Source organism: Mustela nigripes, chromosome 12 (assembly GCF_022355385.1).
Source record: "Mustela nigripes isolate SB6536 chromosome 12, MUSNIG.SB6536, whole genome shotgun sequence".
Lineage (NCBI taxonomy): Eukaryota > Metazoa > Chordata > Mammalia > Carnivora > Mustelidae > Mustela > Mustela nigripes.
This window is the reverse complement of record NC_081568.1, coordinates 82,650,667-82,662,747: the sequence shown is the minus strand read 5'-3', so window position 1 is coordinate 82,662,747 and position 12,081 is coordinate 82,650,667. Positions and strand designations below refer to the sequence as shown.

At 40.5% G+C, this 12,081-nt stretch overlaps 1 protein-coding gene across 5 annotated transcripts in view; it reads right to left on the bottom strand.

Annotated features, from left to right (window-relative positions):
* TCERG1 (transcription elongation regulator 1) overlaps positions 1-10,276 on the bottom strand; it is a 62,551-nt gene extending 52,275 nt beyond the window's left edge. Inside the window, exons 1-3 of one of the 5 annotated variants that reach the window (XR_009407488.1) lie at positions 10,155-10,275; positions 3,482-3,707; positions 623-775 (exon numbers count right to left, since the gene is read on the bottom strand). Coding sequence is in view for 4 of the 5 variants with exons in the window: in XM_059417848.1 (XP_059273831.1) it covers positions 623-775; positions 3,482-3,707; positions 10,155-10,213 (438 nt within the window). In the remaining variant the exon portion in view is untranslated. Of the gene's footprint in view, positions 1-622; positions 776-3,481; positions 3,708-10,154 lie in introns of all 5 variants that reach the window. The other 4 variants (XM_059417848.1, XM_059417849.1, XM_059417846.1 and 1 more) reach the window with 4 other exon arrangements.
* Between the last annotated feature and the right edge of the window lie 1,805 nt (positions 10,277-12,081).

Genomic DNA, 12,081 nt, shown 5'->3' with positions numbered 1-12,081 from the left:
CCTCAGATTGCTCTCCTTAGAAAGCCTTGCTTGCAAAGTTGGCCTGTGACTGGCATGTGGACACCTGAATTTTAAAAGGGCTCCCACCATTTCCTGGAATCCCTCAACTTCTTGGCTCAGGCAAGCTTCCCTGGCAGACAACACTTCACACGTATTCTCACAATTCCATGCTGGAAGAATTAAACATGCTCAGTGTGATTCCCCTGAGGGGACTCCTGGAAGCTTATGCTTGGTTTTCTCCAGTCTTTGCCCCATACACCACTTTTTCTTTGCTGGTTTTGCTTTGGATCCTTTCACTGTAATTAATTAGTCTTAGCTCTGAGTACTACTACATGCTGAATTCTTTGAGTCCTCCTAGCGAACACCAAACCTTATGACACCATTTAAAATACAAGCTTCTGGAATCACAGGTAAACAGGTATGTAAGCACTTCAGGCAACCTTATGTCTATGCAGAAATCTAATCCAGCGAGCCTTTCGTGGAGTTCTACCCTATCTGGTGCCTGTCTGAGACTCATCTTCATTGGCAAGGATACGGTCACTTATCTCCATTTGCCAAAACTTTTAACTTTTACTCTCTTGTCAGCAATGAGGTAACAACCTAAATACATTTTATAATTTACCTTCCCATCTGGAGTTTTATTTTCAACCCATATCTCTTCAGTAGGAGGCAATGCTGGAGTACCAGGAGCAGTCACAGGAGGCATTCCTGGTGGAAACATCATACCCGGAGGAGGAGGCATGGTTCCCATGGGTGGAGGCATAAAAGGTGGTCTCTGTCAATTAATAAGAAGAATAACGGTCACTTGCATTGATATTTTTTTTTCCCTTAAAATACTGTAAGAAAAACTGGTTTTAGAGCCCATTCAAATACATTCATCTACGTTGAATAAGCCAAGTTTCTCTTTAACAAAAATGACTACTAAAACAGACTAGAAAGGAATAGATCAAAACACTAACAGGGGTCCTCCCTGTTATGGCATCATGGATGAATCAATCTTGCTTTTTTCTTTAACAGCACTGTTTCATACATTGGGTACTGGATTACTTTCAGAAGAAAAAATTAATAATTTATTTATATATCTTGCTGAACACTAAGCACAACAATGCCTTCATACCTCACCTACAACAGGAACCAATCGTAAAAGAAACATTATTTTACAAACAACATATCAATAACTGAAAAAGAAAGACTGGTTATACCTAACCCTTTATTCTCTTTTCCTATTAAGAACTATAAGGTAAGAAAATATTCATCATTTCCATTCTTTTTCAAGTAATACTAATAATGCAGCTCAAACACACAAACATCAAGAAGTTAAAGGACATAGTAAAATAGTTGCCCATTTTACTTTAGTGGAAAGAATTTAAATGGTATATATTACAATTTTTAAACAAATTTCCAGGAGCCATTACTGATCTAATCCTATCTCTGATAATTCCCTTACTAACATTCTTCAAACATTGCTGAAACAAGACCCCAAATCAAATAATTTAAGTGAAACTGCTACATCTTACTTACTAAAGCTGAAATGTGCCCTGACATTTTAAAAACAGATTCTGAACATGAATTAAAAACAGTTTCTCTAAAATCTGTAAGTTACTTTAAAATTCAATTATCCAAAACACTTTAATCTATATAATGGAAGGGACACTATGCTAATATCATGAAACTGCATTTCCTTTTCCTAAAACTGTCTTCTTTCCCATATACTAGGTTTTTCTGGATCCAGTTTAGTCTTTCCAGCAACTGCAGAAAAACCCTTGTTCTATGAAATAACTACCCCAAATATGTCTCATGCACCATTAGCTGGAAATCATTTGGACTTAAAGTAAAACCACACACTTATCCATCAAGACCAAGAAAAGCATCAAAACATTAGAAAGTATCACATTATACCATCTGATTTATTTCCATTAGAGGGTCACATCAGTCCATTACATTTTATAATATTCTACAAGTACATTTAACTCTTAAAGCACAAATCAGAATAAATCTACCTATTATTACAAGTTATACCAGAGACAGTAGGTCAAAAACCCATTTCTTACTCTAATCTTCAAGGAAATAATAAAACCACCTGACACTTTGTTGGGAGGGAGGGGAGGAACTACCCATTACTTGGAAGACAACTAATCATTAAGCCAGGGGCTCCTCGGTGGCTCAGTTGGTTAAGCAACTGCCTTCAGCTCTGGTCGCAATCCTGGAGTGTCAGGATCAAGTCCCACATTGGGCTCCCCGCTGTGCAGGGAGTCTGCTTCTCCCACTGACCTCTCTCCACTCATGTTCTCTCTCTCTCTCTCTCTCAAATAAATAAATAAAATCTTTTTAAGAAAATCATTAAGCAAAATATTAAAACTCTGTGTCTCTTCCATAAATATAACCTGATCTAAACTGAGTTGACATCACTTAAATATTACCTCATTACCCTTTTCTATTTTTAGTTAAGTTCATTCTTGATTATCTAAGCTAATGGAGGGCAGATGACAGCACTGTATTTATTTGGTTTCAGAGATGTGCAGGCTGGATAAACGTGAAAACAGATACATACTCAAATGAAAACATCTCAAAAGTAGACATTTGAGAGTTGATACCTTCATGACACCATTTCAGACAATAACTGGGTCTACATAAACCAGAAAGAAATACTATGCCTCAGAAAAATACCAGAAAAGTGGGGTGCCTGAGTGGCTCAGTGGGTTAAAGCCTCTGCCTTCAGCTCAGGTCATGATCCCAGGGTCCTGGGATGGAGCCCCACAATGGGCTCTCTGCTCAGCGGGGAGCCTGATTCCCTTCCTCTCTCTCTCTGCCTGCCTCTCTGCCTACTTGTGATCTCTGTCTGTCAAATAAATAAAATCTTTTAAATAATAAATAAATAAATAAAATACCAGAAAAGTATTTATTTAAAGAAATCCCACAATAATTCCATTTCTAGTGGAATTATTTAATTTTAATTTTATTTAATTTTAGTTTTAAGATAACCCTATTTTCCCCCTCAGGGAGAGAAAATCCAAGTACTAAACTTAATGTCTTTGTTGTCACTTTCTAGAATCTATCCTAAGCATCACTTCTGGGGAGAATTGCTCAGAAACACATACACATGTATTTACATTTATTGGCAACATGTACAACTGAAAATAAATTTGACCCACTCTATATATTAAGACTTCAAATTTCATAACCCATAAAGACAGATTACTAAATTCTCAAGAGATAAAGGCATGTCAGAAATACCTTGCTGAATCCTAGTTTTATATGTATGGTTTTTTATCACCATCTAAATTCCCATTCTGAATTTCTATACTAATTATGTTTCCAATGCTTTTGGAAACACGTTTTTTGTTAAACGCGTTAACATTTGAATGTTCTCTTCAGCTCCCATTTTCGTAAAAACAGTGAAATGAAGAACTAGTTTTTTAAGCAAAACTCATACATAATATTGATACTGACACTGACAAAAAACAATCTCTACGTTCATTACCTGGAGGTGTGGAGGGCCCATAGGTGGAGGAATCCCTCCTGGAGGAGGCATTGGTGGCATATTAGGATCAAAAGGAGGACGTCCAAAAGGGGGCCGAGGTGGTGGTGGAGGGCCTCGCATCATACCAAAAGGTGGTGGAGGCCGCATAAGAGGTGGTGGGCCTCTCATCACTGCATTTGGTGGGGGAGCCGGGCCTCGGAATCTCAAGGCCTGCTGTTGAGCCATCCTGTGTGGGAAAGCAATGTTTAAGTTTTTCCATCTCAAAATTACAAAATGTAGCTATTGATCTCTAATTAAAATCAAATTTAAAAGGCCCTTAAGAGCAAGTGGAGTTGGAAAGTCATCATTTAACACACATGTTAAAAAGTGTATCAGTCAGAATGATCAATGGTCACCAAATTCAGGAGGAAATTTGGATGAGGATGATATTTGGATGATCTTAAAATGTCTCCCCATATGCTATCTACAGTTGCAGGACAGGATGAAGAACTACTGACTACATATTAAGGAAACTGGGCAACACCCCGACCAAGTGATCAAAATTACTATCATCTAAAAAGGATAAATGGACATTATATGACTGAGAGGGACACGATATCCCCTATTCCAAGCAAGAATGTTAACCTCAACCTAATAATGAGGAAATATCAGACAAACACAAACTGAGGAATGTTCCATTAGAAAGAGAAAAAGGAGGAGTGCCTGGGTGGCACTGTCAGTTAAGTGTCTGACTCGATTTTGCCTCAGTTCATGATTTCAGGGTCATGAGACTGGGCCCAAGCTCAACACAGAGTCTGCTTCAGATTCTCTCTCCCTCCACCCTCCCAATTCAGCATGTGCTCTCTCTAAAACAAAATAAATAAATTTTAAAAGAAAAAAGGGAGGAATGGGAGTGTATTCTTTACAAATGTCGATGTTACACATAAAAGACTGTGAAGGGAGGTTGTGGAAATGTTCTAGATTTTAAAGGAAGCTAAAGAGATGACAACACAATACTGACTCCAGACTAGATAAGGAGATGAAATGCTATACAGGACATTTTGAATTAGTGGAAAACACTTAGGATATGGAAAGTACTGTGCAGTGTAAATTTATGAAGTGATAACTGTGTTGTAGTTAAGAGTTATCTCCACTCTTAGAAAACAGACACTTAAGTATTTAGGGGTAAAGGGCCATGGTATATGGATCTTACCCTCAGACGGTTCAGAGTAACAGAGAGCATGCATGTGTGCAAATAATAAAGCAGAAAAGACAAAATAATAACACTAGGTGTATAACCTTCATTTCTGCAACTTTTTGAAATTACTTCCAAACACAAAGCTTTTACAGGAGAGGTGGATAGCAGCTTAAGAGATCCCAAGTGTTCTTTTACTAACCGAAAAGCCTTTCACTACATTGCACCTCACCACATCCCTCAATCTCTAAACACCCTGGTTTGTTTTCTCCATGGCACTTAAACAGATAGGTAGTATCACCTAAGAGCATATTATCTATCTCCTCTCACAAGTGTTCTTAAAAAATTATTAACTCTGCTTACAATGTGTCAGGCAGCACTTTAAGCTCTTTTTAACTCATTTAACCACCGTAACAACCCTATGAGATAGATGCTACAGCTGACCCTTGAACAATATAGGTTTCAATTGCACAGGTCCACTTACGGGTGAATTTTCTTCGATAAATTCAGTACAATACTAATTCATGTACTCTTCCTTAGGATTTTCTTAACATTTTCTTTTATTTAACTTACTTTATTATAAGAATACAGTATTCAATACATATAACATACAAAATATGTGTTAATCAATTGCTTATGTCATGGGTAGGGCTTCCAGACAAGAGCGGGCTATTAATAGTTTAGATTAAGGGGAGTCAAAAGTTATATTCGAGCTTTCAAATCTCATGGGGTTTGGGGGTCAGCATCCCTAATCCCCATATTGTTCAAGGGTCAACTGTATGATCAACCTCGTTTTAAGATGAGGACATTAAGGCACAGGGAAGTTTATCGCTTGCCCAAGACCTCACAGTAGTTCAGCAGGAAAACCAGGATTTGAACACAGGCAACTGGCTCTTAAAGACTACACCAGGCTTTCTATAGAAGTGCCTTTAGAGCCGGAATTCTGTCTGTCCTGTTCTCCTGTATACTCCCAGCATGCAGGTCTGCACACAGTAGGTCTCAGTATGTGTGGAATCAACCAATAAATACCTAGGTGATATTGTACCTAAGTTACTTTACAAGTAAGTTATATAGATTATAAAAATTATTTTTAATATAATTCACCTTAGTCTTCCCAGTAGCTACTGTAACTTTCTACTTTATATCTGAAATTTATGTTTCTTTGTTCCCAAGATTAATAGTTACATTCCTTATGTATATTTGAAAATAATCATTTTTATACTCTCCTCACCAAGCTCTTCCAACTTTTCTACATTTTTAACCCTCCACTTAAGATTATCCTTTGAACTTTCTCTAAATTTTCCACATTGTAGTTCAACTGTCACAAAAAATTCTAAGAACCAAGATGCCTTCCATGAGAACACTAGGATTATAAACACATCCACAAACTACTAAACCAAGTTTATTTAACCAAATTTGCAAATGATCCTGCACTCAAAGTTACAAAGTATGAGGTAAAAATGTCTACAAAAAGAAGTAAGAATCTTATCAGAATGATCAGTCTTCAAATTATATGCACTCCCCAAAAACAGATAGCCACTGTTATTGAGGAAAATCTTAACTTTTGAGCAGAAAAAAAGTTAAGCACCAAGGAAAAATACTCTTAGCACTGAGTTAATAATGTACCTTAGTCTTCTGATTTCCTGTGAGTCTGCATCTCCCCTTTTGAAAAATTTACAGTAATTCTTTAGAATTTCACTTCCCAGTTACAGCTTGAAGTTAAGCATTTAGGCTCTAGAATCACAGAGAAGTCAAATCAGGGCTCTGCCTTTTGTTGTGAGGCTAGTTACATAATTTCTGAGCCTGAATATACGCAGATGTAAATTAGCAGGGGAAGAGAAGTAAAACCTACCTCCTAACTCTGTTCGATGAGTTAATGCCTGTGAAACATTTAGGATAGTATCTGCTACACACTAAACTACTTTATCATTACTTTCATTCCCCCACAAAACCTAGCACAGTGCTCTACCTGAAAAGGCAATTCACTGTCAATTTGACTAGACAGCTTAGCTATCAACTCTGCCATTAAAAATGGTGACGAAATTACAGAACTTCCTCCATAAACAGCCTAACGTTGCCACCTTCCGATGTCAGATCTGTATGGCACTCGTGTTGAGCTCTCTATGCCATTATTTCATTCCAACAGGAGGAATAAATGAGCCAATAAAGCACCTGGAACAGCACCTAGCACTTAAGTCCTCTGTATTAGCTATTAGTGTTGTGGCTCTAACATCAGTATAGTAAGATCAGTTAAGTGTTAAATGGCATTAATATTAGAACGTTAGCTATACTATCTTGTCAGCTCTATTACTATAATTACTACTAACAGACTCCCTATAACCTGACCCCTCTATAACTTGACCTTTTTATAGACTCCAGTTTTCTTTTTTGATCAAGTATTTCAAAAGCTCCCTACCGTGAAGCCTCTGCCTGGCATGCTTTTCCAAAATGTTTACATAACTGGCTCCTCATTATTCAGCCTCATTCAAATGTTACCTCAAACTCTTCCCATCCCAAACCTCTCCTAGTCCCTCTCTGGCTCAGTTTGAGTTTTCAATTATGATAGAGATATGACATGATAAACAAAAAATTTCTCACTTGTTTACTTCTGTACCCAATAGAATATAATTTCCCCTTAGTATACTGCTGCAACCCAGTGTTAGTAACTGTTAAAGCATTACTCTTTTAATAATGATATTATTATGAAATGAAAACTGGATACTTCTTACATACCAAGCAAGTTATATGGACAATATGGGCACTATTTTATTCTCATCACAACCCAATAAGATTAAGTTTGGCACCATTTCTAAGAAGAAAACTATGGCACAGAAAAGTAATTTTTTAAAGGCAGCTGGCCATGTTAGGACCCCTGTATTTTTATTCACATTTTACAATTGAGGAAACTGAGATTGCAAGCACCTTGTTATAAAACATTAAGCACTAATAGGTAAGTAAACAAATACAAATACAACTCTATAAAAGCTTTCTTAATGGTCCTTAACCATTAAGGGATGGATGGCATTTGGATCTCTGAATAAATTCTGTCGATTGTGGGTTATTTACATCCCTACCACTTTCAACCTTTTTGGAAAAAGAGAAGGCTACTTATATGAATAGAAAAATAGATATATATTTTTTTAGCAAGAACACATGTACCACCCTACTAACTATTTTATCCAGACATGCAATGTCCCCAGCGGTGAAGACAACGCTGCCATTACTTTAATAGAAGGGGCAAAAATAGAGAGATACTACTGATGGGAGTAAATTAAGTGGTAAGATTGTGAGGAGACCTAGACCCTGCCAATTACTCAAGGACCCTACATAAGTCTCTTCACACTTGCAGGTTCATCATTTGATGAGGTTAGTTTAATTCAGAATTTAGATCAATGTTAATTAGCATGGAAGTTCCTTGAGGACAAAGGTTTCTGGTCTGGCTCAAGGCTCTACTGCCAGTGGGTACAGAGGTCAATGACTGGTACAAGGACACACTAAATATAGGTCCAAAAAGGAAATCATCTCTTAATCTCCTATATTCATTTATTTACCATATATCCACTGAATACCTCATTTGCCAGGGACTGTGACAGACACACCATGATATACATAAAGGACACTAATACAAAAACTAAGCCTCAATTTCTTTCAAAGAAGCCGCATAAACAGGTAATTTCCTCTTAAACACTAAGATGCTAAAATAAATTATTTTATTGAAATGAAATAGTTTTACAATACGATCTGGAAGCAACTTCCAACCCAAGAGGCCAAAGTATAAAATATGTGCAACAGAACACCTAATTAAAAACCCTATCCAAATCAGTTTTGCAACAGTGTCTAGCTACTATTAATAAAGTCTAGGGGCCCCTGGGTGGCTCAGTGGGTTCAAGTGTCTGCCTTCGTCTCAGGTCCTGATCTCAGTGTTCTGGGATGGAGCCCCTCCTTGGGCTCTCTGCTCAGTAGGGAGCCTGCTTCTCCCACTTCCCACCCTTCCCCCCCACCCCTACTTGCAATCTCTGTCTGTCAAAAAAAAAAAAAGTCTGAAAAGGCTACTTACTGTAAAACTCTAAAATGCAAAGTACTGTTCCCAATATGACTAGCTGAAGTAACTCTTCTCTTGAGATCACAATCAGAAATAAACTTTCTATCAGTAATATCGAACCACCCTGACAAAACACTTTGATCACTCATTACTCAAGTGTACATATGGGTTTAAAGGGTTTGAAATTCATCTCTGAAAGAAACGATTTTATTCCTGTCAAATAAAGATTTTTGTGTGTGACAATTCAGAATTTAAAAGACATTCTTCCCGAAAACTTGAGTAACAATACCCACTTCTTCATACAATTTCATCTCGAGCTCCAGACGATACCAAAGCGTCCTCAAAACCTACAGTGCTCTTTTTCATTTTCAAATGCTGACAATGGCACAATTCAGAATGAAAGCTGAACGTCTGAAATGACATTTTTCCCATGCGGGGGGTGGGGGGCGAAAATGTACCAAACATACATACAGCTCTGTACCTCTCGTCCTCGAAAATCACGGACTGAAAAATTTTACTTTATCGAGGCACTCTTGCTGTACCAAATCTTAATTACAAATTCCATAGGCACTGAGATACCAGAGGAAGAAAGGTCACTGCACTCTTTAGGGCAATGGCGTAAGCAGAGGAATGGAACAGCGATCCCGACTGCAGGCTCGGGAGCCTGACCACCTGGGTTCAAGCCACTTCCCGGAGCCACAATTCCACCAATACGACCTTGTCCCACTTCCTCAACCTCTACGGGGTTCAGTTTCCTCACCTGTAAGATGGGCAAGTAACTTCACTGGGGAGGGGCCTGCAAAATGACAAGAGCAACTACTCCCAAGGCACACCGAGGCACGGTAACAAACGGCCGCGGCTACCGCTGTGATTCCCAAATGCGGCAGGACGAATACGAGGAGGAGAGAAAGAACGGAAACACACGGGAAGTTCAAGAGAAGCAAGCGAGGTGGGGATGAAGGCACGGGGCGGACGCGGAGACCGCGGAGGGCCGCGGAGGGCCGCGGAGGGCGTGGGGAAGGCCGGGCCAGAAGTGGCGAGGGGTCCCCGGGAGTTCAGTTCAGCGCGGAGTGTAGGGGCTCGAGGAGGAAAACCAGGCCCGCGGCAGTGCGAGGCCGAGAAGAAGGCTGAGGGGGGCCGAGGCGGAGGCGGCACGCGGCTGAGGCGGGGCCCCAAGGCGGGAACGCCGGACCCCGGCCGCAGGCCGCGAGGGGCGCGGGGGACCCGTGAAAACCGCAGGGAGCGCCCGGACAAGGCGCAGGAGGCCGCGGCCCAGCCCCGGTCCCGCTCTCTCATTCAAGCCACCTTCCCCTTCCCCCTTCGCCAACCCCATGCGGTCCTGGCCCCGAGCCGCCGCGGCTCCTCCGCCCACCCCCCACCGCGGATCTCCGCGCCACAAGCCTAGCCCCTGGGACTCCACTGTGCTGAAATATATGGGGGGGGGCAGAGCCCCTTACCTGAGCTCCCCCGGGTTGAATCGCTCACCGTCCCCCCCGTCCCCGCCACGCTCCGCCATTACAGAGGGCCGCGTTCATCCACCCGCCGACTGAGCGTGCCCTATTGGCCGGACGGATCGTCAATCCCGTGCGAGCGAGGCGGAGATCGCAGAGATCTATGAGATGATTGGTGAAGCTTTCCATCAATCCGCAGGCTGGGGGTGGTATCTGCCTTATGATTGGTGAAAGGGCCCGCCGACTTTGAAAGCGGTATCGAGACAGCCAGTTGATTGGTCACTCGGAGGCTTTATGGGAAATGAGACTTGAGCAACGAGGGAACGCCGGCGCCCTCTCGCGGTCAACAAAACTAGGTCCTCCCACGGACTCCGGGCTGCGGTAGCCACGTGTCTGCCGGCTTCCAGGAAAGCCAATTGTGGAGCCATGTTGACCACACATTTGGCAATACTGGCTCAGGCTGAGCCCCTTTCCATGCGAGAGCCAATCAAAAAATCAACCTGGGTCGCGCCTAAGCCAATCACAGAGTGGCTGTGGAATTAAGCCATCTCCCAGCTTTTCAGAATTGAGAGTCTTAAACGACCCTGCTATTACAGCCGTGTTATTAATAATAGGTTACTAAGTACAAAAGTACCCTCTAAATTGTATCGCCGGCTGATGAATGTTGTAAGTTGCTGTATTAAGACAAGTTGGAGGTGGCAAGCCTCTGCTCAAAATATCCGTCCTTCAATTTCAAAATACGCTTGCCTGAAATCAGCACACCCTGATACCCCGAAGGAATTCTGTTTATTTCTCTTTTTTATTAAAGGGGGAAAATCAAAAATAAACCTTTAAACTTAGATATCATAGGAATAATGAGGATGAACCCTAAGTATCATGAAGGAATTCAAAATATTAAAATAGTAGATAATTTTTGCTCACACCTAACCACACGTACCCGGGACGGTCCTTAGTACTTGGCATGTATCAGCTCTCTGAAGTCTCACAAACACGAGAGGTGGGTACTATGAATAGCCACAGTCTATCGATGACACTAAGATACAGAGAAGCTAAGTAACTTCACAAAACTATAAACGGTAGAGTGTGCCCTTAAACCCACCATTCTTAAGCATCACATCCAAGAAATTTGAAAACATACTCCCACCATAAAAACTTGGGCAAAGTGTTTATAGCAACATTATCCATAATAGCCAAAGAGTAAATTTACCCAAATGTCCAATCAAGCACTGAATGGACTTTTAAAAAGCGCTATATCTAATCTATACACAGGAATATTGGTCATTAAAGGGAAGTACTGATACATGCTACAACATAGAAGAGACTTGAAAACATTTCATTAAGTAAAAAAAAAAAAAAAAAAAGAAGAAAAGAAAAGGCTACATCTTGTGTGATTCCATTTATATTAACTATCTGGAATAAACAAATCAAATACAGACAGAAAGTAGATTAGGGATTTCCAGGGGGTGATGGGAGTGACTGCTAATTGGTATGGGATTAGTTTTTGGATGATGTATATGCTCTGGAATTATAGTGATGATGGCTGCACAATTTGGTAACTTCCTAAAATGTGTTGAACTGCACACTTTTATTTATTTTTTTTTCAAAGATGTTATTTATTTAACAGAGAGAGATCACAAGTAGGCAGAGAGGCAGGCAAAGAGAGAGAGAGGAGGAAGTAGGCTCCCCGCTAAGCAGAGAGCCGGATGCGGGACTCGATCCCAGGACCCCAAGATCATGACCTGAGCCGAAGGCAGCGGCCCAACCCACTGAGCCACCCAGGCGCCCCGAACTGCACACTTTTAAATGGTGGCATTGATTCAATGTGAATTATAATGCAATACCTGCCATATTGAAACCTCAGTAAAATATTCAAGATCAATTAGGATAAAATGTCAGAATGAACACAGTTCTGAGGTGATCGCCTGGTGAAGGA